This window comes from Bombina bombina, chromosome 2, assembly GCF_027579735.1.
Source record: "Bombina bombina isolate aBomBom1 chromosome 2, aBomBom1.pri, whole genome shotgun sequence".
NCBI lineage: Eukaryota > Metazoa > Chordata > Amphibia > Anura > Bombinatoridae > Bombina > Bombina bombina.
The window spans coordinates 206796742-206813667 of NC_069500.1; the positions used below are offsets into that span (position 1 = coordinate 206796742).

Below are 16926 nucleotides of genomic sequence, written 5' to 3' on the forward strand. Positions count from 1 at the left end.
TATTAGAAGCATACAAACTCATCTCTGCCTTTTCCTCTCAAGGAACATAGTAAAAAGTATTAATAAATGTTATAAACAATTTCCATGTTAAAACTGAAAATCACATGTATATGCAACTCTTGTCGATCATCAATAAAGTTTGTTTAAAAAAAAAATGCACAAAGCACATTAAAATACATTGCAATGTAAAATTGCACTCATAATAACACTTTCTAATAAAAATTATTAAGAAAAAATATTGGACACAAAAGTAATAAAGGCTCAAAGATATGAGGTCTCAGATGATAGAGAATAAAAGGCAGGCAAAGGGCTTTAACATAGAGATACATACATATATACATACATGTCTAAAGATATACAGTATATGTATGTATATTTATATGTCTATATTTACATATGTATTTATATGTGTATATAGACATATATACATATATAAACACATACATATGTACACACACTTATATATATAAGTGCATTAAAGCCCTTTGACAAATATTTTTTATGAAATATTAATTTCCATCTAAAGGGGAGGAGAGTCAATGGCTTCATTCATTACTATTGGGAATTAAGAACCTGGCCACCAGGAGGAGGCAAAGACACCCCAGCCAAAAGCTTAAATACCTCTCCCACTCCCCTTATCCCCCAGTCATTCTTTGCCTTTCGTCACAGGAGGTGGCAGAGAGGTGCCGAAGATTCGGAGGTCTCTTATGGAGGGTATTACTCTTCGCAATGGGACAGGAGTTTTAAGTAGCTCTATTAGGCATCTCAGTGAGGGCTTTTAAGTTAGAGTCCGGAGATGCAGGGAGAGTCTTTTTTGCAAAACCATCCCGACTCATATTAACAGCTCCTAAAGCAATCGGCATTGACGAGTTTCACAGACTGCATTCTTCTTTCAAGTCCATGTCAGGAGCGCTGCTATGACCTGTCACACCTGAAGGGCCATGTTCCTGTTCCACGGCGTGGATTCTGGTAAGATCTTTTCATTTTATATACATTGTTAACATAGAAGACAGGGCCACAGTGTGGAGCCTTTTATCTTTACAGAATCAAGGGTTAATATTCCTAGTAGGTGGATTATTGAACAGGGGGGGGATTTATACATGATATTGTTTATTGTGTCATTGCTGGGCTGTGCAGGATAGGGCTCTGGCAATATGTGGAACTTCAGGTCCTTTTCCAGGAGTTTTTGTGCTGTCCTTTTTTGGCGCGTTTTCTTCTTTAGGCAGTGACCGGGTGGGGCTCTTCACTTCCAGTCTGATCTGCAATGGAGGAGACAAAGCGGTTTCTGTAGTCCGGTTCATAGGAGGTGGTGAGTGCCCCGGGCCATTGGTGTTCAGGCAGTGGAACGGCGATCATTCCGATCTCTCACAGCTGATATCCATGGATGTACTGGCTCGGACCTCCCTCTCTTGGTGGATCCGCCCAGAACAACTGTCCATGGGGACATCCTTCTTGAGACCGTCCTGGGAGATTGTGACCACGGACGCGAGTCTGGCGGGATGGGGAGCTGTTTGGGGTGCCAGAATGGCACAGGGAAAATGGTCTCGGCTGGAGTCCCTTTTACCGATAAATATTCTGGAACTTCGAGCAATCTATAATGCTCTGAAGGCGTGGCCCTGCTTGGGGACGTTCAACTTCATAAGGTTTCAGACGGACAACATTACCTTGGTGGCTTACATCAACCATCAGGGGGGTACGAGGAGCTCCCTCACCATGAGGGAGGTGACTCAGATACTGAAATGAGCGGAGACCCACAACTGCTCGCTTTCGGCAATCCACATCCCGGATGTGAACAACTGGGAAGCGGACTTTCTCAGCAGGCAAACATTCCTTCCGGGGGAATTGTCTCTTCACCCCGAGGTGTTTGTGGAGATTTGTTTTAGATGGGGGACGCCGGAGATAGATCTCATGGCGTCCAGACTCAATTGCAAACTTCCCGACTACGGGTCAAGCTCGAGGGACCCCCAGGCAGAACTGATAGATGCATTGGCGCGGTGCCTTGGGGGTTCGATCTAGCGTACATTTTTCCTCCCTTACCACTTCTACCTCGTATTGTGGCACACATAAAGCAGGAGAGAGCATCGACCATTCTGATTGCTCCTTCATAGTCGAGGAGGACGTGGTTTGCAGATCTGGTGAGGATGTCGTCCTCTCCACCGTTGAGGTTACCCTGGCACAGGGATCTTTTGGAACAGGGTCCTTTTCAACATCAGAATCTCGATTCTCTGAGGCTTACTGCGTGGAGATTGAATGCTTAGTCCTAGCCAAGAGAGGTTTTTCTGAAAGTGTGATTGACACACTAGTTCAGGCAAGGAAGCCAGTCACTCGGCGCATCTACCATAAGCGGTGGAGGACTTACTTGTCCTGGTGTGAAAAACATGGTTACCCTTGGCACAAGGTGAGGGTTTCCAGAATTCTGTCCTTTCTTCAAGAAGGTTTGGAGAAGGGACTTGCTGCTAGTTCCTTAAAGGGACAGATTTTGGCATTATCTGTTTTGTTACACAGGAGACTCGCTGAGCTCCCTGACAGCCAATCCTTTGTTCAGGCTTTGTCTCGAATCAGGCCTGTCTTTAGGCAGTCTGCTCCCCCGTGGAGCTTGAACTTGGTCCTTAGGGTTTTGCAACAGGTCCTGTTTGATCCTATGCATTCCCTTGACATTAAGATTCTGTCCTGGAAGGTTCTTTTCCTGTTGGCCATTGCATCGGCTCGCAGAGTATCTGAACTGGCTGCCTTGCAACATGGGCCACCTTATCTGGTTTTTCATTCAGATAAGGCCGTTCTTCGCACCGGCTTGGGATTTCTTCCCAAGGTGGTGTCCAATCGTAACATCAATCAGGAAATAGTTGTTCCTTCTCTGTGCCCTAATCCTTCTTCTTCGAAGGAGCGGTTATTTCATAATCTAGATGTGGTCTGTGCCCTGAAGTTCTATCTTCAGGCTACAAAGGAATTCAGACAATCTACATCTCTTTTTGTTGTGTATTCAGGGAAGCGCAGGGGTCAGAGGGCTTCCTCTACTTCTCTGTCTTTTTGGCTGAGTAGCTTGATCCGTTTGACTTACGAGTCAGCGGGACATAAGCCTCCTCAGAGGATCATGGCTCATTCCACTAGAGTGGTGGCTTCATCTTGGGCCTTCAAGAATGAGGCCTCTATGGAGCAGATTTGTAAGGTGGCTACCTAGTCCTCCTTACACACTTTTACAGTTTTACAAATTTGACGTTTTTGCTTCTGCGGAAGTGGCTTTTGGGAGAAAGGTTCTACAGGCTGTGGTGCCCTCAGATTAGGGTCCGCCTTTTACCCTCCCGGTTTCATTCAGTGTCCTCTAGAGCTTGGGTATATGTTCCCAATAGTAATGAATGGAAATGGAAAACATAAATTATGCTTACCTGATCATTTCATTTCCATTGTGGGGAGGAGAGTCTACGGCTCCCGCCCGTATCTCCTGTGGACGGACCTAAATTTAATTTCTCTTCTGGCACCATTTATACCCTGATATTTCTCCTACTGTTCCTTGTTCCCTCTGCAGAATGACTGGGGGATGAGGGTAGTGAGAGAGGTATTTAAGCCTTTGGCTGGGGTGTCTTTGCCTCCTGGTGGCCAGGTTCTTAATTCCCAATAGTCATGAATGAAGCCGTGGACTCTTCTCCCCACGATGAAAATTAAATTATCAGGTAAGCATAATTTGTTTTTTAATAAAGATTTTCATTATGTAAATTTAGATTTGTATTCATATGCCACATTTTATGTACAATTATAAAGAATCACACACACTTGCCTTTTTGACAGCTATCTTATTCCATACCTTAGAATGTTAAAGAACCGTGCACACCCTGAGTTCCTGTGAGCCTACCTAGGTTTATTTTTTAACAAAGCATACCAAAATAATTAAATAAATTTGATAACAAAAGTCAATTGGAAAGTGGTTTAAAATTGCACATTCTGTCTAAACCAAGAAAGATTCATTTTTACTTTCTTTCCCTTTAAGAAACCTCATCTTTAACATATTTTATTATATTTAAAATAGAGAAATAATTACTTATGCCTATTGGCTATATAATTTCATAGTACAGGTATTAAATACATTGTCAAACTATTTAATAAGAGGTATAAGAACAAACATTTAGTATAACATAAAGCTGATGCTGTTCAGACCTAAAGCAACTGGTATTATGGTTTAATTTATATTTGTTATTGATTGTGCTGTACAGTTAAGAAGATGTTTGTTTTTTTTAGATTGCCTCTAGCCATTTTTCTAAAAATAATAATGTTTCGTGGACAGTAGAAAGGAAAAATAAATATCTGAACTGGGAAATAGAAACAAACTTAGCAAGACCATCTTACAAAATATATGAATTGAAGGAAAGGAAATTTAAGATTTAATAGCAACCTTTTCAGCAGCCTTTAAGCACTGTCACAATTATTTGTTCCCTTTAGCAGATTATAGTTTTTATTATAGTACAAAACATATAATAACACAGATCAAAGGTTAACACATAGGTGTATTTAATGGACATGAAAAACGCGTTTAAAGGGACATAAAACCCACATTTCTCTTGTAAGATGTATCGAGTCCACGGATTCATCTTTACTTGTGGGATATTCTCCTCCCCTACAGGAAGTAGCAAAGAGAGCACCCACAGCAGAGCTGTCTATATAGCTCCCCCCTTAGCTCCACCCCCAGTCATTCTCTTTGCCTACTCTAAGTAACTAGGAAGTGCAGAGCGAGTGTGGTGACAAAAATGTTAGTTTTTTATTTCTCAAGCAAAAGTTTATTATTTTAAATAGTGCCGGAGTGTACTATTTACTCTCTGTCAGAAAAGAGATGAAGATTTCTGCAAGGAGGATTATGATCTTAGCACTTTGTAACTAAGATCCACTGCTGTTCTCACAAGGGCTGAAGAGTACAGGAAAACTTCAGTTAGGGGAACGGTTTGCATGCTAAGCTGAATATGAGGTATGTTCAGTCTATTTTTCTAGACAGACCAAAAAAAAAAAAAACACAACGGCAAATGTAAAAAAAAAACATCAGGACAGTAAAAGGTGGTGTCCCTTCTCTGCCCCTCTTGGTACAGACTTTGCATTTTTTTTTAGGTTTCTGCTTTGCAGCAGTAGGGGGGATTTTAAAAATAAAATTAGTAGCCCCAACTCTGGTTTCTCTCATCACCGCCCAGGGAGCAGGTACATCTTGATACAAAATCCCCAAAATGATCTGGAGCTGAAACTGTAAAAAAGTCTGGGGTTTGCTTTTTTGAATAACAAAAAAGCATTGTAGGTTGCAATCTGCATTAATTAAATTACAACCTTTTTGTACCAGGCCGTTGTCCTCCGCATAATTAGGTAGGGCTGCAGCAGCTGATCTGCCAGATCGACCCCACCCATATGCCGGTTATAAGCCTTGATGCACACTGGCTTCCTTATGCTCTCAGCTCTGCCACGTACAGAGACCTACACAGTCCTCTCATTGCGAATGGGGGTAAGAATGTACACATCCTTCTTGTCTCTCTGTACTTATGTGCCAACAGCTCCTCTTGGCGCAGAGCGGAGGTCTCCCCCCTTTGTAGCCGGAGACGTGCAAGTTGTCCTAGGAAACCTGCGCAGTTCTTTTTAATTGTAACGCAAGCTACTGTACTGTAGCAAAACAGTAGCTTGAACAAAAGTACACTTGTATAAAAATTATCTAAATACAAGTGGTACCCTTTGTTCATTAGGGGTAATATCAGGTTCCAGACAGTCTTGCCAGTGGTTCCCATATGTTCTGGGCAACCTGGAGGGTCAAGGTGGCTATCCTTTCCCTCATACTCCCGGAAGGCCTGAGTATACCCAGTCTCACTCTCACAGAGCTTATACACCTTTACTCCATATCTGGAGCACTTGGATGGAATATACTGCTTGAATTCCAGCCTTCCATTATACTTCATCAGGGATTCATCAACACATATATTTCTTCCAAGTGTATATGCCTCTGCAAACCTGGCAGCAAAGTGGGTAATCAGTGGGCAGATTTTATACAGCCTGTCAAACTGGGGATGCTCCCTAAGGGGGCAAAGGCTGTTGTTGCTGAAGGGCATGAAATGTAGAATCATTCCATAAATCTTCCTCGACATACTCTGGGAGAAAATGGGGGTACTGCTCCAGTAGGAGCGGATGGAGGGTTTCTTTATGATGCCCATCAGCATAGTCAATGCCCAGAATTTTTGAAATTCTGGCACATCGACGGGGACCCATTGCTGCTTTGCCAAAAAAGTGTCGGGCTTTGCAGCACGGAACTGATGGGTATATAAATTAGTTTGGGTGACAATGTTCCCAAATACATCATCGCCCAGAACACCTCTATAAACTGCTGGGGGCTAAATCCTGCCACATCGACATTGATGCCAGGATTTGCCGTGAAGGGTGGGATATCTGGCCTCTGGAGATGAGGCATTACCCACCCTTCAGCAGCAATGGCAGCTGGAGTAACACGTCTCCTTCTAGCAGGGGGTAGCAGCCACAGATACATCACTATCAGTTGAGACTGTATCTAATGATGTATCTGAGCATATGGCAGGGTCAAAATTGGGATCTATGTCCGACCGCAATGTCTGCATCTGACTCTGACGCAAGGATGGCATATGCCTCCTCAGCACTATATGTTCTCTGTGACATGATTTAATCAACACAAAATTTAAATTCACTAAATGGCTCAGAAAAGAGCCTTTGGGTCTCACAAAAAAATTACTAAAACAAAAAGAACCCCAAAAAATGCACAGAGCAAAAAAGTGCTTTTGTGCAAGAGCCAGTGATTTGCAGTGATCACTGGCAAGCTAGGGGTTAATTACTAAAAACAAAAATCAACAACAAATTTAAATTAAAGTAAATGGCTCTGAAAGAGCCTTTGGGTCTCTCAGAAAAATACTAAAAAAAATTAACCCCTAAAAAAATGCACAGAGCAAAAAAGTTCCTTTTTGCAAGAGCCAGTGATTTGCAGTGATCACTGGCAAGCTAGGGGTTAATTACTAAAAAAAAAAAAAGTCAACAACAAATTTAAATTTAAGTAAATGGCTCTGAAAGAGCCTTTGGGTCTCTCAAAAAAATACTAAAAAAAATTAACCCCTAAAAAAATGCACAGAGCAAAAAAGTGCTTTTGTGCAAGAGCCAGTGATTTGCAGTGATCACTGGCAAGCTAGGTGTTAATGGCTCTGAAAAGAACCTTTGGGTCTCACAATTTTTAAACTAATATAACTAAATCTTTCTTTCTCTCTCTCTCTCTCTGTCTCTCTCATAACAGATCTCTCTCTCTCTCCAACAAAAACGCAAGTGAGAAGAGGGAGGGAGATCCACACTGATCAGTGTCAATATTTACTAATATTGACATGATCAGACAAATGGGATATTTTATTATTATAAATTAAATTATAGAGCAAGCTCAGATTGGATGACCTTAGCCTGTCCCTATGATGATGCAGGCTAGGGACACCCCCTGAAGCCCTATGATGCCCTGGGCATCGCCATCTTTATAGCCACATGGGGGAGGGGGCTATTTGGGACTATTTTATTAAAAATACATATTATTATTTTTTTTTTATGTTATGTTACTTTACTAAGTGCCTTGACCTACCAAGGCACTTAGCACACTTGCAAAGCATCAGAAGCCTGTCCGATGGCTTCTGATGCTCTTCCTGAGTGCTGGGCTCCACGTGGGCCCAGCAGTCAGGAACAGTATTTCAGGATGCCTCAACATCGAGGCATCACTGCAATAATGTTTGAGCTGCTTCCTGCACTCAGATTGCCCTCTCTCTGCATTTATTACCCTCTATTTCTTTCATGTAATTAGCAAGAGTCCATGAGCTAGTGACGTATGGGATATACATTCCTACCAGGAGGGGCAAAGTTTCCCAAACCTCAAAATGCCTATAAATACACCCCTCACCACACCCACAATTCAGTTTTACAAACGTTGCCTCCTATGGAGGTGGTGAAGTAAGTTTGTGCTAGATTCTACGTTGATATGCGCTCCGCAGCAAGTTGGAGCCCGGTTTTCCTCTCAGCGTGCAGTGAATGTCAGAGGGATGTGAGGAGAGTATTGCCTATTTGAATGCAGTGATCTCCTTCTACGGGGTCTATTTCATAGGTTCTCTGTTATTGGTCGTAGAGATTCATCTCTTACCTCCCTTTTCAGATCGACGATATACTCTTATTTATATACCATTGCCTCTGCTGATTTTCGTTTCAGTACTGGTTTGGCTTTCTACAAACATGTAGATGAGTGTCCTGGGGTAAGTAAATCTTATTTTCTGTGACACTCTAAGTTATGGTTGGGCACTTTATTTATAAAGTTCTAAATATATGTATTCAAACATTTATTTGCCTTGACTCAGGATGTTCAACATTCCTTATTTTCAGACAGTCAGTTTCATATTTGGGATAATGCATTTGAATCAATCATTTTTTCTTACCTTAAAAAATTTGACTCTTTTTCCCTGTGGGCTGTTAGGCTCGCGGGGGCTGAAAATGCTTCATTTTATTGCGTCATTCTTGGCGCGGACTTTTTTGGCGCAAAAAATCTTTTCTGTTTCCGGCATCATACCTGTCGCCGGAAGTTGCGTCATTTTTTTGACGTCCTTTTGCGCCAAAAATGTCGGCGTTCCGGATGTGGCGTCATTTTTGGCGCCAAAAAAGCATTTAGGCGCCAAATAATGTGGGCGTCTTATTTGGCGCTAAAAAAATATGGGCGTCGCTTTTGTCTCCACATTATCTCAGTCTCATTTTTTCTTTGCTTCTGGTTACTAGAAGCTTGTTTATTGGCATTTTTTTCCCATTCCTGAAACTGTCATTTAAGGAATTTGATCAATTTTGCTTTATATGTTGTTTTTTCTCTTACATATTGCAAGATGTCTCACGTTGCATCTGAGTCAGAAGATACTTCAGGAAAATCGCTGTCTAGTGCTGGAACTACCAAAGCTAAGTGTATCTGCTGTAAACTTTTGGTAGCTATTCCTCCGGCTGTTGTTTGTACTAATTGTCATGACAAACTTGTTAATGCAGATAATATTTCCTTTAGTAATGTACCATTGCCTGTTGCAGTTCCTTCAACATCTAAGGTGCAGAATGTTCCTGATAATATAGCGCTGCGGAATCTGTTGGCGCTCTACAAATAACCGATAATAATAATAACATAAGAGATTTTGTTTCTGAATCCATCAAGAAGGCTATGTCTGTTATTTCTCCTTCTAGTAAACATAAAAAATCTTTTAAAACTTCTCTCTCTACAGATGAATTTTTAAATGAACATCATCATTCTGATTCTGATGACTCTTCTGGTTCAGAGGATTCTGTCTCAGAGATTGATGCTGATAAATCTTCATATTTATTTAAAATGGAATTTATTCGTTCTTTACTTAAAGAAGTACTAATTGCTTTAGAAGTAGAGGATTCTGGTCCTCTTGATACTAATTCTAAACGTTTAGATAAGGTATTTAAATCTCCTGTGGTTATTCCAGAAGTTTTTCCTGTTCCTAATGCTATTTCTGAAGTAATTTCCAGAGAATGGGATAAATTGGGTAATTCATTTACTCCTTCTAAACGTTTTAAGCAATTATATCCTGTGCCGTCTGACAGATTAGAATTTTGGGACAAAATCCCTAAAGTTGATGGGGCTATTTCTACCCTTGCTAAACGTACTACTATTCCTACGTCAGATGGTACTTCGTTTAAGGATCCTTTAGATATGAAAATTGAATCCTTTCTAAGAAAAGCTTATCTGTGTTCAGGTAATCTTCTTAGACCTGCTATATCATTGGCTGATGTTGCTGCAGCTTCAACTTTTTGGTTGGAGACTTTAGCGCAACAAGTAACAGATCATGATTCTCATGATATTATTATTCTTCTTCAGCATGCTAATAATTTTATCTGTGATGCCATTTTTTATATTATCAGAGTTGATGTCAGGTTTATGTCTCTAGCTATTTTAGCTAGAAGAGCTTTATGGCTTAAAACTTGGAATGCTGATATGGCTTCTAAATCAACTCTACTTTCCATTTCTTTCCAGGGTAACAAATTATTTGGTTCTCAGTTGGATTCTATTATCTCAACTGTTACTGGTGGGAAAGGAACTTTTTTACCACAGGATAAAAAATCTAAGGGTAAAAACAGGGCTAATAATCGTTTTCGTTCCTTTCGTTTCAACAAAGAACAAAAGCCTGATCCTTCATCCTCAGGAGCAGTTTCAGTTTGGAAACCATCTCCAGTCTGGAATAAATCCAAGCCTTCTAGAAAGGCAAAGCCTGCTTCTAAGTCCACATGAAGGTGCGGCCCTCATTCCAGCTCAGCTGGTAGGGGGCAGGTTACGTTTTTTCAAAGAAATTTGGATCAAATCTGTTCACAATCTTTGGATTCAGAACATTGTTTCAGAAGGGTACAGAATTGGTTTCAAGATGAGACCTCCTGCAAAGAGATTTTTTCTTTCCCGTGTCCCAGTAAATCCAGTGAAAGCTCAAGCATTTCTGAATTGTGTTTCAGAACTAGAGTTGGCTGGAGTAATTATGCCAGTTCCAGTTCTGGAACAGGGGATGGGGTTTTATTCAAATCTCTTCATTGTACCAAAGAAGGAGAATTCCTTCAGACCAGTTCTGGATCTAAAAATATTGAATCGTTATGTAAGGATACCAACGTTCAAAATGGTAACTGTAAGGACTATCTTGCCTTTTGTTCAGCAAGGGCATTATATGTCCACAATAGATTTACAGGATGCATATCTGCATATTCCGATTCATCCAGATCATTATCAGTTCCTGAGATTCTCTTTTCTGGACAAGCATTACCAGTTTGTGGCTCTGCCGTTTGGCCTAGCTACAGCTCCAAGAATTTTTACAAAGCTTCTCGGTGCCCTTCTGTCTGTAATCAGAGAACAGGGTATTGTGGTATTTCCTTATTTGGACGATATCTTGGTACTTGCTCAGTCTTTACATTTAGCAGAATCTCATACGAATCGACTTGTGTTGTTTCTTCAAGATCATGGTTGGAGGATCAATTCACCAAAAAGTTCATTGATTCCTCAGACAAGGGTAACCTTTCTGGGTTTCCAGATAGATTCAGTGTCCTTGACTCTGTCTTTAACAGACAAGAGACGTCTAAAATTGATTTCAGCTTGTCGAAACCTTCAGTCACAATCATTCCCTTCGGTAGCCTTATGCATGGAAATTCTAGGTCTTATGACTGCTGCATCGGACGCGATCCCCTTTGCTCGTTTTCACATGCGACCTCTTCAGCTCTGTATGCTGAATCAATGGTGCAAGGATTACACAAAGATATCTCAATTAATATCTTTAAAACCGATTGTACGACACTCTCTAACGTGGTGGACAGATCACCATCGTTTAATTCAGGGGGCTTCTTTTGTGCTTCCGACCTGGACTGTAATTTCAACAGATGCAAGTCTCACAGGTTGGGGAGCTGTGTGGGGATCTCTGACGTCACAAGGAGTTTGGGAATCTCAGGAGGTGAGATTACCGATCAATATTTTGGAACTCCGTGCAATTTTCAGAGCTCTTCAGTTTTGGCCTTTTCTGAAGAGAGAATCGTTCATTTGCTTTCAGACAGACAATGTCACAACTGTGGCATACATCAATCATCAAGGAGGGACTCACAGTTCTCTGGCTATGAAAGAAGTATCTCGAATTCTGGTTTGGGCGGAATCCAGCTCCTGTCTAATCTCTGCGGTTCATATCCCAGGTATAGACAATTGGGAAGCGGATTATCTCAGTCACCAAACGTTGCATCCGGGCGAATGGTCTCTTCACCCAGAGGTATTTCTTCAGATTGTTCAAATGTGGGAGCTTCCAGAAATAGATCTGATGGCGTCTCATCTAAACAAGAAACTTCCCAGGTATCTGTCCAGATCCCGGGATCCTCAGGCGGAAGCAGTGGATGCATTATCACTTCCTTGGAAGTATCATCCTGCTTATATCTTTCCGCCTCTAGTTCTTCTTCCAAGAGTAATCTCCAAGATTCTGAAGGAATGCTCGTTTGTTCTGCTGGTAGCTCCGGCATGGCCTCACAGGTTTTGGTATGCGGATCTTGTCCGGATGGCTTCTTGCCATCCGTGGACTCTTCCGCTACGACCAGACCTTCTGTCGCAAGGTCCTTTTTTCCATCAGGATCTCAAATCCTTAAATTTAAAGGTATGGAGATTGAACGCTTGATTCTTGGTCAAAGAGGTTTCTCTGACTCTGTGATTAATACTATGTTACAGGCACGTAAATCTGTATCCAGAGAGATATATTATAGAGTCTGGAGGACTTATATTTCTTGGTGTCTTTCTCATCATTTTTCTTGGCATTCTTTTAGAATCCCGAGAATTTTACAGTTTCTTCAGGATGGTTTAGATAAAGGTTTATCCGCAAGTTCTTTGAAAGGACAAATCTCTGCTCTTTCTGTTCTTTTTCACAGAAAGATTGCTAATCTTCCTGATATTCATTGTTTTGTACAAGCTTTGGTTCGTATAAAACCTGTCATTAAGTCAATCTCTCCACCTTGGAGTTTGAATTTGGTTCTGGGGGCTCTTCAAGCTCCTCCGTTTGAACCTATGCATTCATTGGACATTAAATTACTTTCTTGGAAAGTTTTGTTCCTTTTGGCAATCTCTTCTGTCAGAAGAGTTTCTGAATTATCTGCTCTTTCTTGTGAGTCTCCTTTTCTGATTTTTCATCAGGATAAGGCGGTGTTGCGAACTTCTTTTGAATTTTTACCTAAAGTTGTGAATTCCAACAACATTAGTAGAGAAATTGTGGTTCCTTCATTATGTCCTAATCCTAAGAATTCTAAGGAGAAATCGTTGCATTCTTTGGATGTTGTTAGAGCTTTGAAATATTATGTTGAAGCTACTAAGTCTTTCCGAAAGACTTCTAGTTTATTTGTTATCTTTTCCGGTTCTAGAAAAGGCCAGAAAGCTTCTGCCATTTCTTTGGCATCTTGGTTGAAATCTTTAATTCATCTTGCCTATGTTGAGTCGGGTAAAACTCCGCCTCAAAGGATTACAGCTCATTCTACTAGGTCAGTTTCTACTTCCTGGGCGTTTAGGAATGAAGCTTCGATTGATCAGATTTGCAAAGCAGCAACTTGGTCCTCTTTGCATACTTTTACTAAATTCTACCATTTTTATGTATTTTCTTCTTCTGAAGCAGTTTTTGGTAGAAAAGTACTTCAGGCAGCGGTTTCAGTTTGAATCTTCTGCTTATGTTTTTCTTTAAACTTTATTTTGGGTGTGGATTATTTTCAGCAGGAATTGGCTGTCTTTATTTTATCCCTCCCTCTCTAGTGACTCTTGCGTGGAAAGATCCACATCTTGGGTAATCATTATCCCATACGTCACTAGCTCATGGACTCTTGCTAATTACATGAAAGAAAACATAATTTATGTAAGAACTTACCTGATAAATTAATTTCTTTCATATTAGCAAGAGTCCATGAGGCCCGCCCTTTTTTTGTGGTGGTTATGATTTTTGTATAAAGCACAATTATTCCAATTCCTTATTTTATATGCTTTCGCACTTTTTTGTCACCCCACTTCTTGGCTATTCGTTAAACTGAATTGTGGGTGTGGTGAGGGGTGTATTTATAGGCATTTTGAGGTTTGGGAAACTTTGCCCCTCCTGGTAGGAATGTATATCCCATACGTCACTAGCTCATGGACTCTTGCTAATATGAAAGAAATGAATTTATCAGGTAAGTTCTTACATAAATTATGTTATTTTCCGTAGTGTAGCGGTCCCACCCTTACCCGCCCCTGTGCGCTCCCCCGGGCACGCTCCCGGCGCTCCTGCATCCGATGCCGCCCGCCTCTGGCAGTATATCCGCCAGCGATGAGCCACCCACACGCCTTCCTGCAATGGCTCCCACCCGCCAACGATGAATATCGAGGCATCACTGCAATACCTTAAAACCCCAGAGGACGTGCCAGGAATGTCTTTGGTCGTTAAGGGTATTTTTTTGTAGGATGTTCTTAGCACGTCCTCGGTCTCGAAGGGGGTTAAATAGTTGGCGTGCATGTGCATTTTCCGACGACACATGTTCTGAATTTTACCTTTGACATCAGTGAAGTATCTCTTAAAGAGGAATTAAGCTGATGAATTTGTACCTGCATCACGTATAAGTGCTTTTAAAAGTTATACTAGATTAAAATGATAGTTATCAATATGTAGTATGACAATACATTTATAATGGTTTTTTTCTCCTTATTGTAGTGAGATCAGTGCTCGACTTGATGCTGTTTCAGAGATCCTTCTATCAGAGTCCAACATTTTTAATCAGATTCGTAATTCTATATCCAAACTGCCGGATTTGGAGAGGGGAATTTGCAGTATTTATCACAAAAAGGTAAGTCTCTCTATAGAGCTGATCACGTACAAAGACTATAATGTATTAATTGTCAGCTCAAACAACAGTTATATCCTTGAGAAAGATAAGATGTAATCAAATAGCACACACTTGTTTATAAAGAAATGCAGAAATGGCAAAAATGTACAAGCAAGCCATGATATGGAAGTCCCTGAGCTCTATAGGAAAGCTTAGGGGAATAACAACATATAGAAATAGTGTTTCTATCAAGCATTTCATGCTTCATTTTTTATTGCATGGGTGCATTTAAATTTTAAATAGAAGCATTTTTGCAATATACTTCCATTAGCAAAAATGATTCTAGTAGTAGTAATGAATGTTTCTCTTGTTAGGTGTATCCAGTCCACGTATCATCCATTACTTGTGGGATATTCTCCTTCCCAACAGGAAGTTGCAAGAGGATCACCCACAGCAGAGCTGCTATATAGCTCCTCCCCTAACTGCCATATCCAGTCATTCTCTTGCAAGCTCTCAACATAGCTGGAGGTAGTTAGAGGAAAGTGGTAAAATATAGTTAGTTTTTTCTTCAATCAAAAGTTTATTGTTTTTAAATGGTACCGGAGTGTATTATTTTATCTCAGGCAGCATTTAGAAGAAGAATCTGCCTGCGTTTTTCTATGATCTAAGCAGAAGTAACTAAGATCCACTGCCGTTCTCACATATGTCTGAGGAGTGAGGTAACTTCAGAGGGAGAATGGCGTGCAGGGTATCCTGCAATAAGGTATGTGCAGTTAAGTTTTTCTAGGGATGGAATTTGCTAGAAAATGCTGCTGATACCGGATTAATGTAAGTTAAAGCCTAAATACAGTGATTTAATAGCGACTAGTATCAGGCTTGCTATCAGAGGTATATACTCTGATTAATGTGCAATATAAAACGTTTGCTGGCATGTTTAATCGTTTTTATATATGCTTTAGTGATAAAACTTATTGGGGCCTAGTTTTTTCCACATGGCTGGCTTTATTTTTGCCTAGAAACAGTTTCCTGAGGCTTTCCACTGTTATAGTATAAAAGTTACAGTTGGTGCAGTTAAAATTACAAACTGTGATATTCAGCTTCCCTCAGCAGTCCCCTGCATGCTATAGGACATCTCTGAAGGGCTCAAAAGGCTTCAAAAGTAGGAGCTGTGGCAGTTGTTATGACTGTTTAAAAAACATATTTTTCGTTTTGTTAATCTGTTTTCTCTTGTTAAGTGTATCCAGTCCACGGATCATCCATTACTTGTGGGATATTCTCCTTCCCAACAGGAAGTTGCAAGAGGATCACCCACAGCAGAGCTGCTATATAGCTCCTCCCCTAACTGTCATATCCAGTCATTCTCTTGCAAGCCTCAACCAAGATGGAGGTCGTAAGAGAAGTGTGGTGTTTTATACTTAGTTTATTCTTCAATCAAAAGTTTGTTATTTTTAAATGGTACCGGAGTGTACTGTTTATCTCAGGCAGTATTTAGAAGAAGAATCTGCCTGCGTTTTCTATGATCTTAGCAGAAGTAACTAAGATCCATGGCTGTTCTCACATATTCTGAGGAGTGAGGTAACTTCAGAGAGGGAATGGCGTGCAGGTTTTCCTGCAATAAGGTATGTGCAGTTAATATTTTTCTAGGGATGGAATTTGCTAGAAAATGCTGCTGATACTGAACTAATGTAAGTAAAGCCTTAAATGCAGTGAGAGCTACTGGTATTAGGCTTATTAATAGAGATACATACTCTTATAAGAATGTAATATAAAACGTTTGCTGGCATGTTTAATCGTTTTTATATATGTATTTGGTGATAAAACTTATTGGGGCCTAGTTTTTTTCCACATGGCTGGCTTGAATTCTGCCTAGTAACAGTTTCCTGACTTTCCACTGTTGTAATATGAGTGGGAAGGGTTTTTTTGTGCAGCAAAAATTACAGACACAGACATCCAGCTTCTTCCTGCATGATCCAGGATATTTCTGGACGGCTCAAAAGGCTTCAAAGTCGTTTTTGAGGGAGGTAACAAGCCACAGTAGAGCTGTGGCAGTTGTTGTGACTATTTAAAAACAAAACGTTTTTTTTCAGTTATTATTCTGTGTTTGGTATTAAGGGGTTAATCATCCATTTGCAAGTGGGTACAATGCTCTGCTAACTTGTTACATACACTGTAAAAATTTTTTTTTAGTATAACTGCCTTTTTTCACTGTTATTTCAAATTTTGGCAAAAATTTGTGTTTCTTAAAGGTGCAGTAACGTTTTTTATATTGCTTGTAAACTTGTTTAAAGTGTTTTCCAAGCTTGCTAGTCTCATTGCTAGTCTGTTTAAACATGTCTGACACAGAGGAAACAACTTGTTCATTATGTTTGAAAGGAGAATGTGTACTAAATGTATTGATTTCACCTTAAACAGTAAAGATCAGTCTAACTATAAAATAAATATCACCAGAAGATTCTGACGAGGGGGAAGTTATGCCGACTAACTCTCCCCACGTGTCAGACCCTTCGCCTCCCGCTCAGGGGATGCACGCTAATATGGCGCCAATTGCATCAGGGACGCCCATAGCGATTACCTTGCAGGACATGGCTGCAATCATGA

At 40.5% G+C, this 16926-nt stretch overlaps 1 protein-coding gene across 1 annotated transcript in view; it reads left to right on the top strand.

Annotated features, from left to right (window-relative positions):
* MSH3 (mutS homolog 3) overlaps positions 1-16926 on the top strand; it is a 756380-nt gene that overhangs the window by 361159 nt on the left and 378295 nt on the right. Inside the window, exon 16 of the mRNA XM_053699713.1 lies at positions 14217-14349. Coding sequence (XP_053555688.1) covers positions 14217-14349 — 133 coding nt within the window. The remainder of the gene's footprint in view (positions 1-14216; positions 14350-16926) is intronic.